Source organism: Balaenoptera physalus, assembly GCF_965194825.1.
Source record: "Balaenoptera physalus genome assembly, chromosome: 20".
NCBI classification, from domain to species: Eukaryota; Metazoa; Chordata; class Mammalia; order Artiodactyla; family Balaenopteridae; genus Balaenoptera; species Balaenoptera physalus.
In genome coordinates, this window is record NC_138901.1 from 63,503,228 (window position 1) to 63,530,213 (window position 26,986).

General features: G+C 54.8%; 1 protein-coding gene and 1 long non-coding RNA gene across 4 annotated transcripts; both read left to right on the top strand.

Moving 5' to 3' along the window:
* The first annotated feature begins 978 nt into the window (after positions 1-978).
* LOC309650133 lies at positions 979-17,212 on the top strand. Its single transcript, XR_014257428.1, has 4 exons — positions 979-4,917; positions 8,493-8,641; positions 15,922-16,090; positions 16,633-17,212. It is a non-coding gene; the product is annotated as an uncharacterized lncRNA (long non-coding RNA).
* Positions 17,213-18,410: 1,198 nt separating this feature from the next.
* Positions 18,411-26,946, top strand: ALDH3A1 (aldehyde dehydrogenase 3 family member A1). 3 transcript variants are annotated; one of them, XM_082441078.1, is made up of 12 exons: positions 18,411-18,509; positions 20,737-20,848; positions 21,208-21,374; positions 22,669-22,900; positions 23,193-23,278; positions 23,521-23,729; positions 24,250-24,367; positions 24,857-24,998; positions 25,633-25,799; positions 26,177-26,276; positions 26,603-26,733; positions 26,810-26,946. In XM_082441078.1, the coding sequence occupies exons 3-12, from the start codon at positions 21,213-21,215 to the stop codon at positions 26,822-26,824; spliced, it is 1,362 nt and encodes a 453-aa protein (XP_082297204.1). In that variant the 5' UTR covers positions 18,411-18,509; positions 20,737-20,848; positions 21,208-21,212; the 3' UTR covers positions 26,825-26,946. The 3 variants fall into 3 exon arrangements, with proteins under 3 accessions (XP_082297204.1, XP_082297206.1, XP_082297205.1); XM_082441080.1 differs by lacking the exon at positions 20,737-20,848 and having other exon boundaries at positions 18,429-18,509; XM_082441079.1 differs by lacking the exon at positions 18,411-18,509 and having other exon boundaries at positions 20,737-20,854.
* Positions 26,947-26,986: the final 40 nt, after the last annotated feature.

Here is a 26,986-nt window from a genome sequence, read left to right on the forward strand (position 1 = left end):
GCCCCGAGAGCCCTCCCCCCCGCTCCCCTCCCCCTCTTCAGACTGAAGCCTTCTTGGAGCAGCAGAATAAAAAACCCCTGGCACAGACGGGCCGAGGGTCCTCGTCTCTGGGCTCAGAATAGGGGGGCGGATCTAAGCCCCAGGAGGTGGGTGTGGGGTGGTGAGCGAGGCTGAGGCGGGGGGCCCTTCTCCAGTCACAGGCCGGCTCCTTGTCACATCAGGATTTTGGAGACGCGAATCCTCCCTTCCACTGAGAATGTGCTAAAATAACAATTCTTAGACAAGTTGGTGCAGAGCACACATCGACATTTATTCAGTCGCCATCAGAGGAGCCAGCATGTGACAAAAGGGTGTCAGTTCAGGAAGGATGTGAAACCTGGGGGGATTCTCGGGAAACAGATGCCTGTTACATAAGCAGCTTGTTTACTCGTGAGGATCCCAGCTTCCTTCCACACGGTCACGAACACATCATCTGTTCGTCTGTAGCGTCGTGTCAGAGGAAATCGGACAGGACGTCCAGGGCACCACACGGTGCCCACTTTCTCCGTTCAGGACCCTACGGCAGCGCCTTTGACAGCTGCTCGGCTCTGCTGTCATGCCACGGAAAGTAGACGGGGCCGGTACGATGCACCTGAAATTTGAGTTTCTTGTAACTTTCACATGTCACAAAATAGCCTTTTCTTTTCCAATCCACTTAAAACGTAAGAACCGTTCTTAATCTCTAGGCTGTGGACCGGACCTGGCCTGCAGGCCGTCGCGTGTGGCCCCAGCGCACAGATGAACCGCGGAAGAGCCAGGCATCGAGGCGCACGCAGCGGCGGACCCAGGCCACCAGGGACGCGTGCTCCTCGCCCTCCTGGGATCAGCTAGCCCGGATGTGGACGGTGTCCCCGGGTCAGCAGCGCCTCCCCAGCGACGGTTCTGCTCTTAGACATTTCATCAAACGGCTAGTAAACACACAGAATGTAAGGTCTGTACAATTCTTAGTTTTGGAATATTTTGGGGAGCACATGTTTTTTCTGCTTTGGCAAACGAGGTACTTCTCACTCTTGCTGTGTGGCCCTGGGCAGGTCCCCTCGCCCTCCTGGGCCTCCAGTTTCCATCCATTGAAGATCAGAGTAGTACCTTCTCACACAACTCTTGTGGGGAAAATGCCCTTTGCGCAGTGACGGGCACTTGAGGGCCTGAGGAAAGCCTAAGCGCAGGAGCTCACAGGGTCCCCAGGTGCCCACTTGACCCTGACCCGGAGAAGCCCAGCTCCCTTCTGATGGGAGCAGGGAGATGAGTCCTACACCCACTTCCTCCAGGCAAACTGCCCCGAGGAGCCCCCCAGGCTCCTCCTGGGGCTGGTGAGACCAGCCTTTCCCTTGAGAGTGGGCGGGGCATCGGGCCCCAAAGGAGAGACAAAGGGACCCTGGGGGAAAGGCTGCCCTTGGTCTCCCTCTGACTTCTGCCCCCAGGGGCCTTCACGCTCTTGTGTTGAGGGCGGCCCTGGAGGGTCTTTTGTGGGCGAGAAGAGCCAGGCCTCCAGCCAACCAGGGTAGAGAAGGAAAAATCCCAAGTTTCTCTATGATTGGATTCAGGGTGAACACCTGGAACGCACGCAGGGAAGAGGGGTTTGGTGTGAGGCAGGGTCTAGGGAAGGCGTCTCCTCCTCTGAGATGTTTCCTAGGCCAGAAGCTGATGGATAAATTTCAAGAAACGGTAATGTTTGACTTCAGATTTGGTCTTTTCTCCAGCTTTGTTTGTTATTCAAAACTGTTAAGCACCTGCTGTGCTGGGGGTACAGCAGCGAGAGAGAGGCTTGGCTGCCCTCACCGAGTGTACACTTCAGACAAGACTGATAAACACACAGGTATGACGAATGCCGCAAAAGAGAGGTGGACGATGTTATTGCTTGTGGGGGGGCTTGTGGCGGGGGTGACGGGACCAAAGTCAGGAAAAAATGAGTGGCCGCTGACCAGGTTAATGAAGGAGGGGAGGATGTTCTAAGACCGGGACTAGCATGTGCAAAGGCCCCGTGGCAGGGGGCGCCTGCAACGACAGAGGCACCGCCGACACGGCAGTCATTCTCTGTCCCACCACCGTTTGCTTTTTGCAGCGCAGTAACCAGTTTCTGAAATTACCCTGTTTATATTTTTACTTGTTACTCTACTCACCTCACTAAAGTGTCAGCTCTCTCAAGCCAGGAATCTGTCTTGTTAATAGTGTCCGTAGCTCCTAGGACAGTGCCTGGCAAAGAGCAGGTGCTCAACAAATATTTGTGGAAAATGACAGTGACATTGATGATGGTGGTGGTGGTGATGATGGTGATGGTCATGGTGATGGTGACAATGATGGTGGTGATGGTGGTGGTGGTCGTGGTGGTGATGGTGATGGTGGTGGTGATGGTGGTGGTGACAGTGATGATGGTGGTTACGTCCGCATTCCAGGCAGACACTGTGTGCAGTCCTGTGCCATTGCACTTCCAAGAATCTCAAGTGTGTGAACTTGTGTGAACCTCGCAGCCACCTGTGAGAGACGAAAGTAACTTGCTGAATCTCACAGTGGTCACTGCCTGCGTCAGGCTTCATCTCAGGCAGGCTGTCCCGAGCCCATGCCCTGACGAACCGCCGCAAGATGCAGGTATAGCAAGGACTCTGCTTGCGCGCAGAGACTGTTTTACGCGTGTCTGTGCACGTGTGAGCGCGTCCATCCCGTGATGGACACAGGCTCTCGGCACCAGCCCTGCCTGACCAAAGGTCGGCGTGTGGGGACAAAGTGAGCAGCGAGGAAGGCTGGGGGAGGCCCTCTAGCAGCCGTAAGAAGGTTCGAAGCAGAGCGGGTGGCCTGATCGAACTGGCGGGTTGGAGAAAAGATGGGAGGCGGCATAAATGGCTGCAGGGACACCCATTGAAACATAGAGGAGAAAATAACTGCTTCCAAGAGGTAGGGAGGAGCGAAAACCCACATGACTTGGAGAGGAATAGGATGTAGGTGGATCGGGTAGGGTTCTCCGTTGCTAGACATCGTGTATGAGCTCACGTTTGCTGTGTAACAAAACCACTCCAAAGACAGTGGCTTAACACAATGAACACGTATTATTTCTCATAATTCTGTGGTCCAGTTGGGTGGCTTTGCTCTGGCTCAGTGTGGCTGGTGCTCAGTGGCCTGAGGTGGCCTCACCTGTGCTTGTGGGTTTGCTTGACATTCTGCCGTCGACTGCCGGCCCAGCCCTGTTCAGAGGACAAGCCCCAGGCGCTCACCCCTCAGCCCTGTGGCATCAGATCTGCCAGCGTCCCGTGGACCGAGTCCAGGTTCAAGGTGGGGAAGCACGGCAACGACCTACCACGAAACCCTGTGCTCACAACGGGGGGGCGGGGGGGGCGGGGGGAGGAATCCCTGTGGCCATTTTTGAAGCCTGCCACGAATGGAAAGGACTCTGGCTGATTTAAGCAGAACGGAATTGGTGAAAAATGACTATTTGTAAAAAGAATTTTGCGGCGGCCTGGGAACAAAATCAGAAATCAGGGCACAGGACGTGCAGAACGGGTGTCGCTGCACTGCTGTGACCCTGTGTCCGTGCTGCTCTGGGGGTTTGATCCTGCAGCAACCCTGCCTGGTGTCAGAGAGGAGACCACACACACACACACACACACACCCCACACCCCAGATCACCCACGCACACACACACCCCAGATCACCTCGCTCTTCCTGGGTCGCACGCAAGACCCCGTTTGCAAGGCGGGCAGAGCTTGTGCACAGTCATTGCCTTTGCGTGGAGGGGAGAGGTCCAGGGTAAGGGTCTACGCAGACATGTGGGTGGTGGTGAAGGCTGTGCTGGGGGGCCGGGGCGTAGAAGGGAGACCGGGAAATCAGACGTGCGGAGGTCTGGGGGTGGCCCGAGCGGATGACCTCGGGAGTGGGCGCACAGCGTTGCGTTTCATGCCAGTGGCCACCAGGGGGAGCGCCGAGCAAACCAGGTCGTGGAAGACTTGTCCAGTGGTCGACCAGCCTCTGTCCAGAGACCCCAGTGCTTGTGCCACGAGCCACAACCAGCGACCCTGGTGCCTGACCTGCAGCAGCCCAGCCTCCAGGCTGGCCCCCACGTGGTCCGCAGCAGCCCGCATCCGGGGTGGCGTGGTCACCAGCGCAGCACCCGTCCTCCTGTGGGCTCCCCTTCCCCATCTCATGTCCCCTGGGCTTGCAATCCCGGCGAGGTCCTGCCCAGGAGCCTTTATCTCGGTCCTGCCTTTTCGGGGCCCGAGGCCAAGACTGTGCTTCAGGCCCCTCCCCACCCCTACGCCGCAGATGGAGGGCCGAGGGCTGCTGGCACCGAGGAGCCTAGGGGGACTTTTATGTGTATCTTCTGACCGGGGGCCATTGTGGATGGTGTCTGAGACCTGAGAACGCAGGTGGCCAAGAGGTCGCACCTAACCAGCGGCTCTCAAACACTTTGCAGTGTTTGCAGAGGATGTGAGGGGGGCTGTCGAGGGGAGAGATGTGGGCTGGGGTCTTGGCCAGGCTGGTGTAAGGGGACCTTGGCAGAAAGCTGGAGACACCGTCAGAGGCTAAGGGCAGGGGGAGTGCACAGCCGTCTGCCTGAGGCGTGGAGTCTCCTATGTCCCGGGGGTGGAGGGGTTGGGGGCTCCCCCAAATCCACCCCTCGAGGGAAGGAGAGAACTCTGGACCCTGCTGTGTCGGAGGAACCCGCGCTCAGACCCGCAGGCAGGGAGGCTTCCCTACGCCTCGCCTGCCTCGCACTGGGAAGGGCCGACAACGTGCCCGTCTGTCTCCCAGGCCTGGCCCGGTGGAGCCCAGATGCTGGCTGCCCCGGACGGAGCACGGCTTCCCTGCCGTGGGACCCACTCCTCTCTCAGCGTCCCGGGAAATGACAGGACCCGCTCCCTGTGGAAGGCCCTTCTCCTTTTCATATTCGTAAGTACTTTGTGTTCATTGCAGAAACCTTTACAAAGGCAGATAAATAAAAAGAACAAACCTCGCATCATCCCAGAGATTATATTAACATTTTAATTCATCTGCCCACATGATTTCCCTGTGCAAACAAAATCTTTTATAAAAATCGAATTGTAGGGACTTTCCTGGCAGTCCAGTGGTTAAGACACTGTGCTTCCACTGCTGGGGGCCTGGGTTTGATCCCTGGTGAGGGAACTAAGATCCCACATGCATGCTGCAACTAAGAGTTTGCGTGCCGCGACTAAGAGTTCGCATGCCACAACGAAGGAACCCGCATGCCACAACTAAGGAGCTGGTGAGCTGCAACTAAGGAGCCCACATGCCACAACTAAGACCCGGCGCAACCAAATAAATAAATTTTTTTTTAAAAAGTGCTTCCTACACCTACCCAGGGTAATACTTTAAAAAAAAATAGAATTATACAAAATATACTATTTTAAAACTTGTGTTCCTTATGTATGAATATATTATGAACATCTGCCCTTTTTACAGATCTGAAGCTATTTCTCGAATGGCTGCGCCTTCATTTGTTTAACTGGTCCTGACCTGTCAGGCCTGCGGGCTGCTCCAGTCCTGTGCTGTTCACAGTGACGCCCCAGTGAGGCTGCTAGTACCTAATGGTTCCCTCACTTCTTTGGTTGCACAGATAAATTGCTCTGCTGAAGCTGCGCCTGAATCCATTGCCTCTCTCCCCCTATGTTCGAGCCCGTGGCTTCCAGGATTCAATCCTGTTTTCCCTTCTTTGGCTCTCAGTTTCACCCCGCAGGGGAGCCCGTGTCTACAGTGGGGCTCTGACCCAGCAACACTCCCATGACCACCGGACACTTAGCTTGGATGTCACACAGACACCTCGAAAGCTACATTTTTCTTCTTTTGGGCAGAGAAAATACTCTGTGCCATATGATAATGATAGATACAGCTCATGATACATCTGTCCAAACCCACAGAATATACAAGAGCAGGGGTGAGCCTTATGTAAACTATGGGCTCTGGGTGGTGATGACGTGTCCACGCAGCTTCCTCGGTGGTAACAGATGTACCGTCTGGTGGGGTGTTGATGGTGGGGAAGCTGTGCATGTGGGGGGGCAGGGCGTGCACAGGAACTCCCTAAGTCTTCCCCCCCAGTTTTGCTGTGCCTAAAACTGCTCTAAAAAATAGTCTTAACTTTAAACAATGAAATATATTAGGCATATAAAAATATACAAAAATACTTAACACCTGTGTTCCTTCCACCCAGCTTTAGAAATGACGTACCTAGAAAGCCCCTGGTGCATTCTCCCCGCCCCCCATCTATTCCTCTCCCCGCCCCCAGAGGTTACCGCTGTCCTGATGCGGCTTTATCTTCCTCCACCCGTGTCTCTCAGCAAGTCCGGCCTTGCTCACTTAAAACCGGAGCTGGTTCACACCTGGACAAGTGCTGGGGCCACTTCCCCTGACCCACCGCACAGGGCCTCCACCCAGCTCCCCGAGAGCCTCTGCCGTCCCTGTCCCTGTGGGGTGGGGTCTCTGTGAGGGCGAGGGTCGCCTCTGCCTTTTGTCCACTGCGGCTCCCGCCCCAGTACCCAGGGCAGGGGGCTCAGTAGAGGGTGTCCATGCATTTGCTACATTACTGGGTCCATGTGGATGGGATTTTTTTTTTTTCAGTATTTATATTTTCTGATTAAAATAGAAAAAAAAGGGGGCGGAGGGTAAGGGCAACAGAAATTACACTGTGCTGAATTCTAGTCAGAGTTAAGGTCCATATTAAAGGGCAACTGATGGTTCCAAGGAAATAACTACATGGAGTCTGGTTGAGACATACATGAGTTGAGTCTCATTATTAGCCGCAATGATGTAGGAAAACGACTCTCAGCGAAACTGGAGTCCACAATTGTCAGGCACGGGTAGGGAAGAGTCTGGAGAAATGGGTTCTCTCCATGCCCCCGTGACAAAGAAGGCCCCTGCTTTGATGGGAAGAGTAGCTCTGGTTCCCCGATGGTGTCCACAGCTCAGAGCCGAGTTTAGCAGTGGAATTGAGTGGAGAACTTAGGCACGCACACAACGTAAAAGTTACCATCTTCATCATTTTTAAGTGCACAATTCAGTGTCATTAAGCACATTCACGTTGTTGTGCATCCATCCCCACCATCATCTCCAGAACTTTCTCATCTTCCCAAACTGAAACTCTGTCCCCATTGAACCCTCACTCTCCACCCCTCCCCCAGCCCCTGGCACACACCCCCATCCCACCTTCTGTCTCTGTGGATTTGATGACTCCAGGGACCTCACACAAGTGGAGTCATACAGTACTCGCCCTGCTGTGACTGGCTATTTCAGCACAATGCCCTCCACGTTCATCCTGTTGGAGCAGGTGTCAGGATTTCCTCCCCGACCCTTATTTTTATTTATTTATTTATTTATTTATTTATTTTATTTTTGGCCGCGTTGGGTCTTTGTTGCTGCACGTGGGCTTTCTCTAGTTGCGGCGAGCGGGGGCTACTCATTGCGGAGCATGGGCTCTAGGCGCGTGGGCTTCAGTAGTTGCAGCACTTGGGCTCAGTAGTTGTGGCACGTGGGCTTAATGGCTCCACAGCATGTGGGATCTTCCCAGACCAGGGCTCGAACACGTGTCCCCTGCGTTGGCAGGCGGATTCTTAACCACTGCGCCACCAGGGAGGTACACCCCTTTGTTTTTTTAAACATTTTTTAAAAATTTATTTATTTGGTTGCACCGGCTTGCAGAAGGCGGGCTTCTTAGTTGCAGCTCTCAGGCTCCTTAGTTGCAGCTCGCGGGCTCCTTAGTTGTGGCATGAGGACTCTTAGTTGAGGCATGCATGCAGGACCTAGTTCCCTGACCAGGGATCGAACCTCGGGCCCCCTGCCTTGGGAGCGCTGAGTCTTATCCAATAGACCACCAGGGCAGTCCCCAGGATTTCTTCCAATAGACCACCAGGGCAGTCCCCAGGATTTCCTCCAATAGACCACCAGGGCAGTCCCAGGATTTCCCCCCTTTTTCAAGGCTGGATGATGCTCCGCTGTAGTTAGTTGCGCAGGTGGTTTTGACCGGGCCGTGTTCCCCGTAGTGGCTCCACGGTCCCACGAGCGGCTGCCGAGCCCTCCCCAGCGTCACCAGGATGGACTCAGGGGAGACCGGCATGTGTGCCAGTGTGGGAATGGCCAGCTCTCCAGCCACCCGCCAGGGGCCCCAGGGCCTGAAACGCCCCCTCCCCTTGGGCTCTGTCTGTCCTTTGTGCGCTCTGGCCCTTCGCCCCGTGGAGACCTCGCTCCAGGTGAGGGAGAGAACTGCTTCCAGCATCTCTCTGCCATGGAGACAGGGAACTAGAAAGTGCAGCAATTGTAAGAGTCAAGGTCATGCACCTGAGGGGGGCCTGTGGCCTTTTCCCTTCCCCCCCCGACACTCCCCCAAAGGTGGAGTCCCCACCTCTCCAAGCCAACCGAGGGGGGCTCCGAGAGTCACCGAGAGAGATCGGGGTGCCTGGGGAAGGGACATCTCCTCACCCAGGGGGCTTGCTGAGCTACCCTCTGTGTCATCCGAGATGATGGAGCTGGAAAAGAAAGAGAGAGACAGCCGGGCAGAGGGGGCCCCATTTGCACACGAAGATGTGTGAGTTTCCTCCAGCTGACCACACTCCGAGGAAGCAGGCCTGTGGACCATCTCGCTGATACCAGGGGAGCTGCCAGCCAGGTGAGGGGACCCGAGGAAGGTGCCCTGGAGGGTGGGGCTGGAACTGAGGGTGCGGGGAAGTCTCTCCTTTCCTGGGACCTGTGTGGTGGCAGGAGCTGCGGGACCCCTGGGAGTCCCCAGAGGCCGTGGGGAGCGCCAGGTAAGCAGAAGGACGCTGCCCTGGTCCCTTCTCCTCCTGTCAGCCCTTGCGCCAGGGGGACGGAGCCTCGGGGGACGTGGCGGGATGAGACCTGTCCCCTTCCTTGGGGCCACAGACTGGAGCTGAGCTGGCGGAGGCTCTGCACTGGGATCAAAGTGCTAAGTTAGTCTGGACGGAGCTTTGGGCACCGGAAATTGACCAGGAAGTGATGGAGCCGCTCGGAATGTTTGAAGGGACAGAAAGATTTGAGGAGGCGCAGCTGGAAGCAGGAATTGAAAACACATTAAAAAGCCATTTCGGGGACTTCCCTGGTGGCAGAGCTTTCAGATGAGCAGGGAAAGGGAGGAACCGTGACCATCAGAGAGGAGAGAGCGACATGAAGAGTGGACACAAAGGTAATGGGAAGAATACGATGGAAGGTCTCAGTCCTTCTAGTAAAATAGAGAGACTGTCAGAAGGACGGCTAAGACAAACCCTCCCTCTCTCACTTACGAGAAATGCATGTAAAGCCGCAGGCTAAAGAAGGGCTGGAGGGAATTAGGTGTTCAGACAGGTGCAAACAAAAATAAGGCAGGACCACCCAAATTAACATCAGATAAGGTGGCCTTTAAGATCAAAACAGAGGAAGAAGAAAAGCAAAAATTATAAAGAGGATCAAACAGTCATAAGCTTGTATGAACAAAGCAAAATGTGGTTAAACACACAAAGCAGAAGTATCAGAATTGTAAGGACAGCTGGATAATATACCCAGGAAAAATCAGTACATTTGATTCAATAGGCGGAGATTCTTACATCTATGAACAGAAATAATACATCTCATTCATATGTCCCTGGAACGGCTACAGAAATTATCTATTCGACCACAAAGAAGGCCTGAACCAATAGAGAAAAGCAGAGAAGGCGGCCATATTTTTATCATAATCTGAGAAAACTGGCAGTAAATAATAAAGGTGTGACGAATATAATGTTAACTACTTTGATATTAGGAAACACACTTATAAAAAACAAAGAGGCCATCAAGAGGGAAATTAAAAATTATTGGAAAGCTGTGAAAATAAGAATGTTACATTCTCAAAACTCCAGGACACGGCAAAACCGTATTCAGTGGAAAATAAAGACAAAGGCCATCGGTATTAAAATAGGAAAACAAAAGTCAGAGGGCCTACTTACCCAGTTTAAGTACAAAAAGAAAGTAGGAAGATGGAATTGATGAAGAAGAACAGAAATGAATGAGAAACCTATATTCACGCTTCTCTTAGAAGGTATGTGCGGCCTGTTCTTTGCAAACACCGATGAGCAGACCCCGAGCTCACCCTGACTTGCACTTTCTTTGTGAAAGAAAAACGAGACACAGAAACACACAAGATTAAGGTTCAGAAAGGATACATAATGACAGGAGATTAAAGCGTTTTAAGGAAACTATTCAACACTACAGCAAAAATTCGAAAACCAGGAGGAAATGGGGAAGCCCAAGGGTGTGAGCCTTCGAAGGGGGATCAAGGAATCGATGCCAGGTGAGGCCTGGCTCTGTCACTTACCAGCTGTGTGACCTTAGGCCAATTACTTAGCCTCTCTGTGCTTCCGTTTCCTATCTACAAAATGGACATAACAATAGTTCCTACCTCTTCGCAGTTGTGAGGATTAAATGAGCTCATATAGGGGACGTCCGCATTATTGATAAAACAGTCTCTTGATGGGCTCAGAGTAAATAATAAAATAATACAAATCTTACAAGAATGTCCCGAGAATTAGATGAACCATGTAGGACGGAAGAGAGAACTCTCCTCGTTCAGACTAAAACAGAAGAGTTCTCGCTGGCTATACTAAAACTCGTGTGTAGCAAAAGGTGCCATAAATCCAGTCCACGGACAAGTGACAGATCAACGACAGTACTAGTGACTCAGCAGCTGTAACAGCAAGAGCTCCTAAACATTGACAAGGAAAACACAGAACAGAAGAGAAGTGGGGCGAAGGCCTGTGGCCGGCGCAGGTGTGACAACGCACCAGCCCGCCCGCCGGGGTCAGGGAACAGCCGAGAAGCGGCAAGAACGCAGGGCACTGGCTGCCTGACTGAACCCGGGCCCGGACAGCCTGCTGGCCTCCAGGGACCGCCTCGTGGAAAGCCATCGGGCAACACGCAGGAAATCAAAAATGCCAGCATTCTTGGGATTCTGTTACAAAGAAATAAAAACAGCCGTAAGTTCAAGGAGGCTTATGGAGCATCGGTCAAAAGCTGGAAGCCAGGTGGCTTCCCCTCAACAGGGAGCATTCTGGTCCTGTGCACATCAAACGTTGTTGATATTAATACTAAACAGCTGCGAGAGGGGGCAGAGTGCATCCCGCGGTCCCCCTGCCTGGGGGACTTGAGCCCACCGCTGAGGCAGCGGGGGCATCAGAACCCGTGTCTGAGGAGACCCCGTTTTAAAAGCAGCGACAGCCTCCGGTGTGTCATGTACATCTAACTTTATCGGATGTTATATAAGCATCGGGAAAAACACAGGCTGCACTGGAATTTTACGGGGTGCTGACAGAGGGAGAGGCAAGCCAGTTAAGTGTGAAAGGAAAGGGCGGCTCTCAGAACTAGTCATCACATTGTGCAGGTTCACGGAATTATATGTGTGATCACCGTGCAGAAATAAAACGGAGAGATGCTCGCCCTCTTTAGAGTAAATATCAGACTTGGTGTGCGATGGGGTGCACTCGTGTGTGTCAGGAATCGGGGTGCGGCTTCCCACGCTCGGAGGAGCAGGAGTGCCCGGCGGCCCGGGCCTGGCCCCCAGCGGGCGGGGGCTCCGGGCGGGGTCGGGCCAGGCGCCCAGCTCACCGTGACTTGCACTTTGCCGGGCCCCGCAGCCCTGCCCCCTCCAGCCCCGGGCTGCCCTTTGTTCCAGCTCAGCCCTGGCTTCCTGGGTGCTTCCTGGGAGCCTGCACAGGGGAAGGTCAGGGTCGGGTGACAGTAGGGGACCTTTGCGGCATCCCTGGGGGAGCTTCCCTCTTGCTCCCACTGACTTCCTGGGATGCACACCTGCAGCTTCTCCGGCCCAAGTCTCTGCCCTCAGGGCGGGTAGAGGGCAAGGGACCCCCGGGGGATCCTTCCTGCGTTTTCCCAGACATGCAGCCAGTCTGCTCTCCTTGCCGCTGTCCGGGGAGAAGCTCTCTAAACAGTAGTTGAAATCCCAGTGTCCTCCAGTGGCTCAGCGCTGCAGCCAGGAACCCAGGACGGCAGCGGGGGGGACCCCGAGGTCAGAACTGCTGGGCGAAGCCGAGTCCAGCCTGCCCCACCCACGCGGTCCCCTCGCTCCAGCCAGGCCCCAGCAGCCAGCCTTCTAGGTCAGTGAGCCCCAGCCCTGTGCCTCATCCGGAAGTTTACACGGGGAGTTTACATGGCGGGATCTCAGTGGGCAGGTGACACCCATGGTGCCAGGAGGGGGGCATCCACCAGGCGACAGCAGGGGAGCCGGTGCCGGATTGGGAAAGCAGTGGGGACGACGGGAGGAGGAAGGGCAGCCCGCCTGGAGGCTGAAGGGTTCCCGAGGCAAAGACCTAGTGACAGTATTACATGAGGAAAAGGAGGTTAGCTTGGGTCAGTGGTGCAGCTCACTGAAGCTTACATCTTTCCGTGGATGATTTTGGAAGGAATTTCACTTTCCAAAATCCTTTCACGCATGTCGCCTCCTCAGGGTCCCACACAACTGCTCGCGATTCTGGCGCCAGTATTTTAACTGATGGGGAAATGGGGCCCCGGGAGGGTAAGCGTCTTTCCCGGGCCTCACAGCTGGGGACCCCTGAGCTAGCACTCGTTCACCCTGCGTGCTGCCTCCAGATGAGATTTTAAAATAAAAATCTTACTTTTGAATTGTTTTGGATTTACAGAAAAGTTGCCAAGACAGTGGGGAGAGTTCCTGGGTCACCTGCACGTGGATCCCCTATTGCTGATATCTTGTTTGTTGTAGCTAGTGAACCAATGCTGGTGTGTTATTAACCGAAGCCCATGCTCTCTCCGGGTTTCTTTGGTTTGTGCCGAATGCCCCTTTTCTGTCCCTGGATCCCATCCAGAGACCACCTTCCATTTACTGTCCCGTCTCCTCAGGCTCCTCTGGGCTCAGACTTCCCTTGTTTTGGTGACCTTGATGGTTTTGAGGAGGGCTGGTCAGGTATTTTGTTGAATTTCCCTCCGTTTGGGCATGTGTGATGTTTATCTCATGGTTAGACTGGGGTTTTGGGTTTGGGGAAGCAGACCACAGAGTGGAAGCCCTGGGTTTTATCACCGGGTGGTATCCAGGGGACATGGGGTCGCCATGACCTTGACCTTGAACACCCGCTGAGGTCGTGTTCATCGGCTTCTTCCGTGTAGAGTTAACTCCCCTGACCAGTCCACTCTGGCCTCTTTGGAAAGAAGTCACTACACGCATCCCCGCACGTAAGAAAAGAGGGTTAGGCCCCACCTCCTCCTGGGGGCGTTATCTACGTAAATGATTTTCAGTTCTCTGTAAGGGAGATTCCACATTTTCCTAATGCATTTTCCTATTTTCTCAGAGTGAGGATACTGAATATAATATACATATTTTAATAGCTTCATTGAGATATCATTCAACACCATGTTATTCATTTCGGTGTGCAACGCAATGATTTTCAGTTTTTTGTGCAAACATCCCCACAACCTAATCATGAACATGTTTGTCCCCCTAAAAAAACCCTGTACCCGTTAGCAGTCAATCCTCGCCCTCTGCCCCCACCCCCTTTCTCAGCCCAGGCAGCCCCTAACCTACTTTCTGTCTCTATAAATTTGCCTTTACTGGACGTTTCATATGAATGGAATCAATCGTACACTACGTAGTCCTATGTGTCCGGAGCATAATGTCCACGAGACTCATCCATGGTGAGGCATGTATCCAAACTTCATTTCTTTTTACGGCGTAATAATGTTCCATTATTGGTGTGTACAGATACACCACGTTTTGCTTATCCATTCATCAGTTAATGGACATTTAGGTTGTTTCCACTTTTTGGCTCCTATGAATCATGCTGCTGTGAACATTCATGTACAAGTGTTTGTGTGGACACAGGTCTTCCTTTCTCTTGGGTGTAGACCTAGGAGTGGAATTGCTGGGTCATATGGTAGCTCTGTGTTTAACTCTTTGAGGAACTGCCTGTTTTCCAAAGTGGCTGCACTATTTTACATCCCCACCAGCAGTGTAGGAAGGTTCTGATTTCTCCACCTCCTTGCCAACACTTCTTATTGTCTGCCTTTTTTTTTTTTTTTTTAATAGCCACGCTAGTGGCTGGGAAGTGGTTATCTCATTGTGGTTTCCTCTTTCATTTCCCTAATAACAAATGATGCCAAGCATCTTTTCATGTGTTTGTTGGCTGTTTGTATATCTTCTTTGGAAAAATGTCTGTTTGAATCCTTCACCCATTTTTAAATTGGGTTATTTGTCTAATATTAACAAACAATAAAAGTTGAGTTGTAACCGTTCTTTATATACTGCAAGTCCCTTATCAGATACATGATTTGCCAGTCTTTTCTCCCAGTCTGTGGGTTTTCTTTTCACTTTCTTTTTTTTTTTTTTTTTTTTAACAATGGTTTCATGAGCAGTGATGGGGGGCCTCTGTGTTTTTTTTTTTAATTTATTTATTTTTATTTATTTATGGCTGTGTTGGGTCTTCGTTTCTGTGCGAGGGCTTTCTCTAGTTGTGGCAAGTGGGGGCCACTCTTCATCGCGGTGTGCGGGCCTCTCACTATTGCGGCCTCTCTTGTTGTGGAGTACAGGCTCCAGACGCGCAGGCTCAGTAATTGTGGCTCACGGGCCCAGTTGCTCCGCGGCATGTGGGATCTTCCCAGACCAGGGCTCGAACCCGTGTCCCCTGCATTAGCAGGCAGATTCTCAACCACTGCGCCACCAGGGAAGCCCTCTTTTCACTTTCTTGCTGGTATAATTTGCAGCACAAATGCTTTGACATTTTTTTTTAATTAATTAATTTATTTATTTTTGGCTCTGTTGGGTCTTTGTTGCTACACGTGGGCTTTCTCTAGTTGTGGCGAGCAGGGGCTACTCTTTGTTGCAGTTCGAGGGCTTCTCACTGCAGTGGCTTCTCTTATTGAGGAGCATGGGCTCTAGGTGCGCGGGCTTCGGTAGTTGTGGCTCGCAGGCTCTAGAGCGCAGGCTCAGTAGTTGTGGTGCACGGGCTTAGTTGCTCCGCGGCATGTGGGATCCTCCCAGACCAGGGCTTGAACCTGTGTCCCCTGCATTGGCAGGCAGATTCTTAGCCACTGCGCCACCAGGGAAGCCCACGCTTTGACTTTGATGTAGTCCAATTAGCTGTTTTTTTCTTTTGTCACTTGTGCTTTTGGTCTTGTTATCTAAGAAACCATTGCCTGACCCAAGGACATGAAGATTTACTCCTGTGTTTTCTTGTAGAAGTTTTATAGTTTTAGCTCTTACATTTAGGTCGATGATCCATTTTGAGTTAATTTTTGCGTGTGGTGTGAGGTAACGGTCCACGTTCATCTTCTTGCATGTGGATATCCCATCATCCCAGTGCCTTTCGTTGGAAAGACTGTTCTTTTTCCTCACTGAATTGTCTTGGCAGCCTTGTCAAAAGTCAATTGGCTGCATGTGTAAGGGTTTGTTTCTGGACTCTGAGCTCTATTCCATTGACCTGCTTGTCTGTTTCATGCCAGTATATTGATCTCTGCAGCATGGTTACAGTTTTGAAATTGAATCCTCCAGCTTTGTTCTTCTTTTTCAAGATTGTTTTGGCTTTTCTTGGTCCCTTGCAGTTACATACGAATTTTAAGATCAGCTTTTCTACTCCTGAGAAAAAAAAGAAAAAGCCAGCTGGGATTTTAACAGGAATTGCATTGAGTCTGTAAATCAATTTGGGGAGTGCTGTCACCTTAACAACATTATGTCTTTCAATCCACAAACTTGTGATTTCTTTCCGTTTATTTAGATCTTTAAGTTTTTTCGACGACCTGTTGCAGTTTTCAGTGCATAAGTCTTACACTTGTTTTGTTAGATTTACTTCTTCTTTCTGATGCTGCTGTAAATGGAGTTGATCCTTTCAGTCAGCATCTTCCTCGCTGTCCTTCACAGCTGTTCCTCCCCATCATCCTTCCTCTTTCCATCTATTCCCTTAGCCTGAGGAGCCAGATCCCCAGGTTGGTTGGAACCGTCTGCATAATGATAATCGGAACGTTCATATGGAGGGCAGGAGGGCACCCCCGTGAGGAACGGGCATGGACTACGTCACTTCCTGTTGGGGTTGCTTTGGCTGCATCTCACTTCCGGGGAGATGGCTTGCATTCGGTGAGTGAGCCTGGGCTTTGGTGGGTTCAAGGGCTTCTTCTGCCACCTGTGAGCAGCCAGAGCCTGGACCAACGTTCTTACGAGTCTCTGGTCCCCCTTATATAAAATGGGGAGAATAACACCCTCCCTGTGGAATTGTCACCAAAGGCCCCATGCGTTCAGTTACGGCACAAGTGACTGCTGCCTGAGTGCTGGCCGTGGTGACCACAGGCAGCCCGAGATCTGTGATGCGCCCCTGGAAAAATGCCTCACGTCACACCTGCTGTCATCTGATGACTTCACGTTTGCCACTACAAACTTTTTATTCGTTCCTTAGAACAATTTCTCATAAGGTTTTATGCCATCACCCTAGCTCCTTGGCCACTTGAAACATGTAAACTGAATTCTGTGCCACAGGCCAATATAAAATCTCTCTCATATTCACATCATTACCAACAGTCTTCCCAGCTTTATATAGTTACAAAATATAATTTTATAAATCCATATATATGTCTGTAACATGTAGCAGATATTAAACAATAAATAATATGATTTTCTTATAGCAATTTCTTAAAGGAATAAAAACACAGATCAAAGGGAACTCCTCCCAGTAAACTGTTATCAGTAACTGGTGAGTCACTGGTTCTCCAACTTCACCTGGATGCATCAGAATCACCTGGAGGACTTGTTACACCACCAATGACTGGGCCTCATCCCTGAGTTTCTGATTTTGTCGAGCAGGTGGAGGCTGGGAATATGCATCTCCAACAGGTTCAATTACATTTGTATTTTTTCTTTTATTTTTTTAACTTTTTATTTTATATTGGAGTATAGTTGATTAACAATGTTGGGACTTCCCTGGTGGTCCAGTGGTTAAGACTCCGCGTTTCCAATGCAGGGGGAGCGGGTTCCATCCCTGGTTGGGGAAGTAAGATCCCACATGCTGTGCAGCACAGCCAAAAAATAATAATAATAAAATAAAATCACAACGGAAAAGAATATTTTAAAATAAAGTTTCCAAATATTAAAAAACAAACAAACAAAAAAACCCAATGTTGTGATAGTTTCAGGTGTACAGCAAAGTGATTCAGTCATATATATACATGTACCTATTCTTTTTCAAATTCTTTTCCCATTAATTACGTTTTTAATAGCACCTTAATAACTGCGAAGACACACGACTTTGTTTCCTGCCTCTGTGCCTTTGCTTTTGCTGTTCCAAGCCTAAATACCTCCCATTCAGCTCAGACTCCGTTTCCCTCCCTCGGGACTCTCATCTGAGGCCCTGTAGCATCTTGTGTGTATTCCAGCCACTACAGGGTTCATATTATTTTGAAACTTTCTGTTTATTCCGTCATTCATTTCTTGAGCACCTACTATGTGCCAGACAGTGTTCTGGGTGCTGAGGATACAGCAGTGAACAAAGCAAATTCTAGTTGGAGGGTGGCAGGTGACAAACAAAATAAGTAGACAAATAGCATCTCAGAGGGTGATAGATACATGGTCTGGAGAAAAGTGACATGGAGGAAGAGGAGGAAGCGTGATGATGAGGGTGGTGAGCAGAGCCACGTGGCTGTACGGGAGGGGCATTCCAGGGGGCGGGAGGGGGGAGGGAAGAGCACCTCTGCAGGGGCCTGTAGGGAAGCAAGGCTGGTGGGTGAGGGTGGCAGGAAGTGCCCGGTGGGAGGAAGCCCAGAGTCCAGGTAGCAGGGGCGGTGTGAGAAGTGGCCAGATGTGTCTTCCACACCGGCCTCCATCCCCACTGAGCAGACGCCCAGCAAACATCTGTTATCCCAGAGTCCTCTCTGCCCGAGCATCTCTGGCTCCGTGGGTGACCGACCACACCGCGGAGATTCCTGGCAGTTGGTACTGGTCCGTGGCCCTCTTCTCTGCTGTTCAACAAGTGGGCAGACCCACGTATTGCTGGGGCCTCGTGTAGAAAGCCCCGGCCTGCGATTCCCCAGGCTTAGACATGTCACCTTGATGGGGCGTCTTCGGGGAGCTGCGTGCACGCTCACTGTGACCGTACCTCCCCCGCCCTTATGTAATCGGGGAGGTCGGGAGGACAGCAGCTGGCAATTGCACTTGGAAAACCTGGAAGCAGTCAGGTCAGGTTGAATCACTCAGCAGCCCCACGCCCCAGGCGAACACAGGGGCTCCTTTGGAGGACTGGATCCGGCCCTGCCCAAGCCTCCACAGACACATTCTTGCATTTCTGATCAGAACAAAAGCAGACAACCCCAGGCCTAATCCCCCAGACCGGGAGCACAGGGCCGGATTACTACACCCCACGTTTGAAAACTGTTTTGTTCTTGTTATGCAAACTTCCTGGGCAGGGACTCCAAGGGCCCAGGGGGCGGGGAGATGGGTCCTTAAATGCATCCCCTCTAGGCTGATGCCCATTCCTGGAGCTCCAGCCCCGGTAGAGCCTGTGTCGAAGGTAACTCTCTTCCCCGTTCTCTCCTCCTCCTAGAAATCTCGAGCTGCAGCCTGGCCAGGAGCGGGTCCATCTCTGTGGCTGGTCCTCCCCACACCCAGGAGCGTCTTCTGAGAATCCGCGGCTGGCTGCCCCAAGGGCCCGAAGCTCACGCCTGGCAGCTCTACCACCCCTGCCACAGGGAGGTAGAGGCCCCGGGGACCCTTGGAGCAGGGGGACCCAGGGGACGGTGGGTGAGAAGCCTTGATTCAGTCACCCAGAGGCAGCAGAGCCCTATAGTTAAAGGCACGAGCAGCATGAGATAGAGACAGAAGCGGGTTCAAATCCTGACTTTGCTACTTGCTAACTGGGAGACCAAAGACAGAGCATTTATTGCATGTCTATTGGCCTCACTTTTCTCATCTGTAAAATGGACTCGTAACAGCTCCTTCTTGGTGGGCGCTCCTACAGAGCGAGGATTTTTGTGAGGATCAAAGGGGCTGATGACACCTGGGAACCAAGTGGCACAGGTGAAGCAGGCGGGATGCAGGGGTGTGGGAAGAAGGTTGGGTCCTGGGGGACTAATTCCAGCTGCTCCCACTGGGGCGTCAAGCGCAGTGTTAGCTACTTTCCGGCGCCATTAATCTTTGTAATGACTGTGAAGTGACACTGCTGTTAACGCTGCCCACAAAGGAAGCTCCTTCCCAGAGACCACGTGGTTCTGAGTGCTGAGCTGGGGGCCAGCCCTCCCGGTCTCCCTCCCACCAGCTCTTCTGCCCTGAGCCGCCAGGCCTTGGTGGCCGATGGCCAGAGGCTGCTGCCCTGGTTTGCCCACGCGAGGCTGGGGAGGGAAGCAGGACCTTCCTGCCGGGCTGTGTGGCTGGGGTCACGGTCAGCAGGGTGGCCTGGCCCATGGCAGCCTGGGCCGAGGGATCCCAGAGGGCTCCCTCCGATTTCCCGTCGAACCTAGGGAGGGGGCCGTGGCACCCCAGGCTTGGGGCGCCCTGGATGCCAGCAGGGCCTTCCTCTCCGTGCTGAAAGCCAGGGTGGGGGTCAGTGCTGCAGAGAGGGGAGGTGATGGGAGGAATCAGAAGCCACTTGCTGGAATTCAAGCAGGATTTCATATATATACATATACACACATACATACATATACATCTATAAATGACTATTTCCATTTTGCAAAAAATTTATATATACCATGTATGATAATATATACACATATATCATATGTATTATATATACCATATCTACATATATGTATACCTACAAATATGTAGATATGGTATTTTATTTTTTTGCCAAATGGAAATAGCCTTATTGTGGGTTTTTTCTGATGTCAGAGGTTACACTGTGTCTGAAAGTGGGTGGAAACCTCTTGGAGGACAGGAAGAATTGCTGGGGGAGAAGGGAGGAGGAACACTTACTTTTCTCTGTGTCCCTTTTGTATCTTTTACATTTTCTACCATGACCGTGTGTTACCTGTTCAAAAAGTGAACAAACATTTTTTAAAAATGCAAGTTCACTGCAAAGAAGTGAAGCCCTCCAGAAGATGAAAATGAAGATCACCTCTAATCCACCCCTAACCCCCATCCCCCCCCGCAGTCACCACGTCGGGGCTGGGGGGGGCGCTGGGGGGGGCCGCCCCTCTGGGCTCTCGCGTGAACAGGCCCGCACATGCCTGGGGTATCTGTTGTTCTGGGACCTGTTTTGTTTCTTATCCCTCATGCCCGGGACACATCTGGTACAGAGAGCGCCCTTATAAAGGTGCTGGAACACTTGTCCATCTCTGTCCTAATTACTGCACGATCACCTGGTATGTGGGTGCAGCAGACGTCTTTGAAATTGTCTCCTGCTGATGGACATTTAGGATGTTTCCAGTATCTCTCTGTTATGTAGAAACCTGATGAACTTTCTTGTTCGTGAATGTTTAGGAATGCTCTCATTTCTATGAGCTCCTGAATGTGGACCTACTACGTCACAGAGAAATAGATTATAAAGGTTTTTGCTGGACGTAGCCAAATGCCCCCCAGCAGAGCCATCCCACTTCGCCAGCATGGTCTCCTGTACGGGTAGCTTTTTTGTGGAAATCTGAAGCTCTGTGAGTCGGTCTGTCTCACAGGTGTTACAGGCACACACGGGTTTAAACACCAAGCCTGGTTCTGTCTGGGAAGCCGCCAGTGCTTTTGAGAATGACGGCTCAGCCAGAAAGGTGGTGTGGGAATCCTGATGCTAGGTTTTCTTTAATTAGCGTGGGTGTGGAATCACGACGCGTGTCCTTTAATCTGATCTGGAGAGTGCCCTGGTTGGGTGTGCAGAGCACTTGGAGTGATTGCCTGGAGAGTCACCAACTCTGCACGAAGGTAGAGGTGGGCATGGGGCCTGAGAGATGCCAGGAAGGGCCTGCCCCCAGCACCCTGCCAAGAACCCGCCATCAGCAGCTGTAGACACCCTTAGGACCGCAGGTCACTGCTGCCTGGTCCTCACCGCGGGGGTCTGTCATCTGCTCAGGGAGGGAGTACGCTGAGGGCCAGAAGAGTCCAAGACAACAGGGTTAGGGAGCTGAGAAGGCAAAAGGAGGCCATTTCCCGGTGCTCCCAGGGAGATCTTCCTCTTCCTATAAAATTATCAGTGCGGGTGGGTGATGCCCTGGGGACCCCGGCCAGCAGGTGGGTGCCGCCCTGGGGACTCCTCCCCGCTCCAAGGAGCTCTCTGTCCTCAGGAACCATGAGCACAGTCAGCGAGGTGGTGCAGCGGGCCAGAGCCGCCTTCAACGCGGGCAAGACGCGCCCGCTCCAGTGCCGCGTCCAGCAGCTGGAAGGGCTGCGGCGCCTGATCCGCGAGCGCGAGAAGGACCTCGTGGGCGCGCTGGCCGCCGACCTCCGCAAGGTGCGCCCCGACCGGCCGCGGGCCAGGCTCTGCGCCCGGCTCTTTACACTTAGCCCCCAAAACACTCCGGGCGCCTCAGGACCCTTTTACGGAGGGGAAAGCGCAGCCTCCGAGATGGGGCGCGCCGGCTTCTCCTTGCGTCCTGCGGCGCCCCAGGTCCCACGCGCCCGGTCCGCCATCCCCCCTCCTGGCTTCACGCCCTTCTCCACCCAGCCCAGCACACGAGGCCACCCCTTTCCGGCCTCCTCTTTCCTTCAGCTCTCAGCCCCGTGCCGGCCGGGTTCTCCACACCAGGGAACAGCCCAGCCTGGCTGCGCGGGGGGGGGCAGTCTGCTCTGCTGGGCGTCTTCCCTCCCTCCCTCCCCATCCTCTCCTCCCCCTGGGCAAAATCAGACCCCTCCGAATTCTCAGCCCCGCCCCCTCGCTGCCCCCAAGTCACCTGGGCCTGCTTCCACCCTTCCGTCCGCCTGGCCTTGGAGCCCATCCCCCTACCGTTTCCTGGCCTTTTGCCGCTGTATTTTTTTTTTTTTTTTTAATCTTTCAAGATTTCTCATCTTACAGCAAAAAACAAAGACAAGAACACCCAGTGCTGACCTCACGACTTCTGTCTTGCTCTGCACAGCCAAAGTTCACAGAAGGCTGTGTATCCCACTTTGCACCCCTCTCTCGGGAGCCCCCCACACTGGCTTCCTCCGCTGGCTGAGGGTCTCCTGGATTTTCTCCTGACTCTCTTTGGTGGCCTCTTTCCTGAAGCCACTTCATCAGGGTGGTCTTCTTAGGGCTCCTTCCTGGCTTCAAGTCTCGTTTTCATCTATAAGCCTTCCCGGACACCCCTCGGTTCAGTTCCCCTCGGCTCACTAGTGACCTTCAAATCACTACTCAGGTCTGAGGTGCCCTCAGACACCTCATACTTGATGTGTCCAACCTGTCTGGGCCCCCAGCACTGGCAGAAAGGGGCCCTCACAGACCCACCACCTGAAGGCTAATCCTCAGCTCTGCCCCCTTGTGCCTTCTTGCCTGGCCCACCGGGCTGGGGAGCCCACGGTGAATGGCCCCCTTCATGTGGGCAGCAGAACAAGCCAGGCTGTGTCCAATGGGCCCACCTGGAGCATGAGGTCCAGTCATGTTCCCATTTTGCAGATTGGGAGACTGGGGTCAGGAAGGTCATTCAGGGTCACAAAGCTGGGAAGCAGCAAGCCAGGACCACCGCCAGCCCCGGGGCCTCTGCTCGGAGCCCTGGCTGCGTGGTCCTCACCCTGGGGCCTGCGAGCCTCACGGAGCCCTCTCGCTGTAGAACGAATGGACCGCCTACTACGAGGAGATCGTGTACGTCCTGGAGGAGATCGACTACACGATCAAGAAACTCCCTGAGTGGGCTGCGGACGAGCCCGTGGAGAAGACCCCCCAGACCCAGCAGGATGAGTCCTACATCCACTCAGAACCCCTGGGTGTGGTCCTCATCATCGGCGCCTGGAACTACCCCTTCAGCCTCACCATCCAGCCCATGGTGGGCGCCATTGCTGCAGGTACCGTGGGCCCCATTCTGGGTCGGGGAGCCAGGAGGGATCCCTCTTCTCCACTGCAGAGGAGGGCCTGGGGTGGGGGCCTCAGGCCTGTGCGAAGAGGCGGCCTGGGGTCAGGGAGCCATTGGAGGGTCCGGCTCTCACAGGAGGCTGCGGGGACCAGGCTTCCCGGTGCCCAGGCCCAGCCAGGATCAGATGTCCACACAGCCTCACCGCCCGCCATGCGCCCTTGGTCTCTGGGAGGGCAGAGCAGGGGGGTGGCCCCAGCATGGCCCTGATTCCGTGTGCTCTGCAGGGAACGCGGTGGTCCTCAAGCCGTCGGAGTTGAGTGAGAACACAGCGAGCCTGCTGGCCACCATCCTCCCCCAGTACCTGGACAAGGTGACAGGCTCTCCAGGGCACACGGAGAACTGGGGCGGGGCCGTGTCTTCAGGGGTTGAGAAATAGTGAATTCTTGCAGCCAGGGCCCAAGCCACGGGTGGGGTGAGGACAGCTGGCCACTCCCATTGGGGTGACTGGAGCCCCTGAGCCGGGAGAGGGGGTCCACTTGGTGGTGACTGCCCGGCCACGTGGGGAGGGGGCTGTGGTCCTTTCTGAGCCTCGCTTCTGTCCTCTCTCGGAAGGATCTGTACCCGGTGATCAGTGGGGGTGTCCCTGAAACCACGGAGGTGCTCAAGGAGCGATTCGACCACATCCTGTACACCGGGAGCACCGGGGTGGGCAAGATCGTCATGACGGCCGCGGCCAAGCACCTGACCCCCGTCACGCTGGGGCTGGGGGGCAAAAACCCCTGCTACGTGGACAAGGGCTGCGACCTGGACGTCGCCTGCAGGTAGGGGGGGCCTGGCTTTACTGCCCCCCAGGCAGGCGGCCGGCAGTTCACTCTGAGTGACGCTGACGTGGTCCCTGCCCTCAGGGCGCCTGAGGTCCTGGCCGGAGCTGGGGGTGGAGGTACCACGCTCGCAGAAGAGGTGCAGGAAGGGCTTCCCGCAGAGGAGGGGTCCAGCCAGCGCCTTGCCCACCCTCGTGTCCCGCACACGTGGCCTTCTGGGGTGTGGGACCCTGAGCACAGTGACATCTGGCCGTGCAGGGCTCAAGGCTGTGAAAAGAGGGGGATAAAGGCCGCCCACCCCAGACACCCCCCGCCAGTCAGTGATGAGGTCACCGCAGGCCCTGTGAGCACGTCCAGGGTCACGGGATCTAGAAGCCAGTGGGGTGCTAAGGGGCCCCCCCTGGCGGACAGCTCACAGGTCAGCCCCAGGTGCCCTGACCCTGGGCTAACTGAGCCAGAGGCCTGTTCCCGGGGAGCCCCCCGGGCTGGCGATAGGTCATCTAACCTGGGGTTTTCACAGACGCATCGCCTGGGGGAAATTCATGAACAGCGGCCAGGTCTGCGCGGCCCCCGATTACATCCTGTGTGACCCCTCCATCCAGAACCAAATCGTGGAGAAGCTCACAAAGTCCCTGAAAGTGAGTGTTGGCCCCGTGGGTGGGTGACAGGCTGCCAGGTGGTGAGATGGACGTGGACTTGAGAAAAGACTGGATTATTTTTTTCTGATCATGAAAATAATCCACACTCACTGTCGATAATTTGGAAAAGATTAAAAAGCATAGAGAAGGGGAAAAAGCTCCACCCAGAATCCCACCACCTAAAGCCAGTCGCTGCTGACTTGGTGTGTCCCCTCCATTCTCCTTGCTGTAGACGCACGCATTTGGTCCCAGTGTGATGTCCAGACGCTGTGCGTGTGTCTCTTTCAAACAACACAGCTGTCTTGCAGCACTTCATGTGCCAGGGAAGTCGTGGGGCGCCCAGGGTGCGGCAGCTCCGTGGTTCTCGGTGTCGCTGTGCCATCCACCGGGCGGTGCCCACGTGTGCTCCCAGCTTGGGGTCACCGGTGACCTCACAGCCTGTGGCCGCGACGAGGGTCCACATCCTCACCTGGAGGCTCTCCTCCACAGGAGTTCTACGGGGAGGACGCCAAGAAGTCCCGCGACTACGGGAGAATCATCAACTCCCTGCACTTCCAGAGGGTGATGGGCCTGATGGAGGGCCAGAAGGTCGCCTACGGGGGCACCGGGGACGCGGCCACCCGGTACATAGGTGCGTGCGCTGCCCTTCAGGGGAGCACCGCCTGCCCGCCTGTGCTTCCAGGGGCCCCGCGAGCGGGCGGCGGGTGGGCACACGCCCCGGAAGAGCAGACGCAGCCCCATGGTGTGTGTCCGTCACTTTCACCAGTGGCCCCGGCTTGGCTCTGGGCCTCTCGGCGGGCAGGGGCTGGGCACAGCCCCTGGGAGGCCCCTCCCCAGCCCAGAAGCCCCTCCCCTCAAGGCCTAGAGGAGGCTTCACCTCCTCTGCATCCCGGCAGCTTCAGCAGAGGCCACAGGAGCCCCAGGTGTGCCGAGCGGGAGGGGCCCGCCGTGCCTGGGCTGGAGGGTCAGCAGATGGGACCCCACTAGGCCCCCACGTTGCCAGGAGGCTGAAGAGCTCCAGCAGGGCTCACGGGGCCAGCGGGGCACAGGGCCCCCGCCCCCTGAAGTGTGGAGCCCGGGCTCCGCCCGTATAGGTGAATCCAGGGTTCTCTCCGTGGTCCGCCGGGATGGAGCCTGGCAGGAGGAGGCCCCGTGCCTGCCCCCCACTAAGCCTTGCTGGCCTTGTCTGTAAAGGGCTGAGGAGAAACCAGACGCCTGGGCTGGGGTCTCTGCACTGGCTGACGCCAGCTTCTTCCCTGCTCCAGCCCCCACCATCCTCGTGGACGTGGACCCCCAGTCCCCGGTGATGCAGGAGGAGGTCTTCGGGCCCATAATGCCCATCGTATGCGTGCACAGCCTGGAGGAAGCCATCCAGTTTATCAGCCAGCGCGAGAAGCCCCTGGCCCTCTACGTGTTCTCCCTAAACGACAAGGTGAGCCAGGGGGCCCTCCTCCAGGGTCCTGGGGCCCCGGGCGCACCGCTCCTGCAAACAAGATCCAGGGGTTCACAGACCTGGGAGCAAATCCCAGCCTCACCGCTCACCGCAAGCCGCTTAACCTTCCTGAGCCCCTTTCTTCTCAGCTCTGAAATCAGGACAGAGCGTTGAATGAGAAGATGAGCCCCTCGGTGCCGCGCACGTCTCCCCACAAAACTACGTGGGGGGAGTGGGGAACCCAGACTGGGGCTCGGGGCGGGGAGAGGCCCGGGCCGGGGCTCTGCCTTCACCAGCTGCGCGTCCTGACGCCCCAGGCAGCGGGGGGGGGGGCTGGGTGTCCCGGGGCGGCAGGCTGAGCCCCGGGGCTATTGCAGGTGATTAAGAAGATGATCGCGGAGACTTCTAGTGGCGGGGTGACGGCCAACGACGTCATCGTCCACGTCACCGTGCCCTCGCTGCCCTATGGGGGCGTGGGTGAGTCTGGGGCCGAGCTCACGGCCCGCTGCCCCCCGCGGGTGTCCCCCCCACCCTTGGGCTGGGCCTCAGACTCCCACTGACCTCTCCCTCTGCTGGCACATCCATCAGCCACATTCAGCCTTGAGACCCCAGAGGGTCCCAGAGGTCACCTGGGGCCTGAGAGAGGCCGCATGGGCCAGAGGTCACAGAGCCACCTAGTGGCAGGGCTGGGATGAGACTCTTCCTGGCCACACCCCGGGGATCGGGGCCCCCGGCGGCTCGGAGAAGGGGCGCAGGAGGGGCGTCGGGGCCTCGGGGCCACGCTGAGCCGGCTCCTCCCACAGGGAGCAGCGGCATGGGGTCCTACCATGGCAGGAAGAGCTTCGAGACCTTCTCCCACCGCCGCTCTTGCCTGGTGAGGCCTCTGCTGAACGAGGAGGCCCTCAGAGCCAGATACCCACCGAGCCCGGCCAAGGTGAGAGGCGGGGCGGCAGTGCGGGGAGCCACTGGGCCCCGGGCAAGGGCCTCACGACGCCTCGTGTCCCCCACAGATGCCCCGTCACTGAAGCGCCGCCCTGGCCTCGCTGTGCTGCGCCCTTGGACGGCTGCTCCTGGCACCCCTGTTGCTGCGAGGGCATCCTCGCCTCCCTCGCTAGAGTAGAGACCAATAAAGTATCCCAGCAGCCCAGGAACGTGTGTGCGTGCGTGTCTCTGCAGCCCTGCTCCCC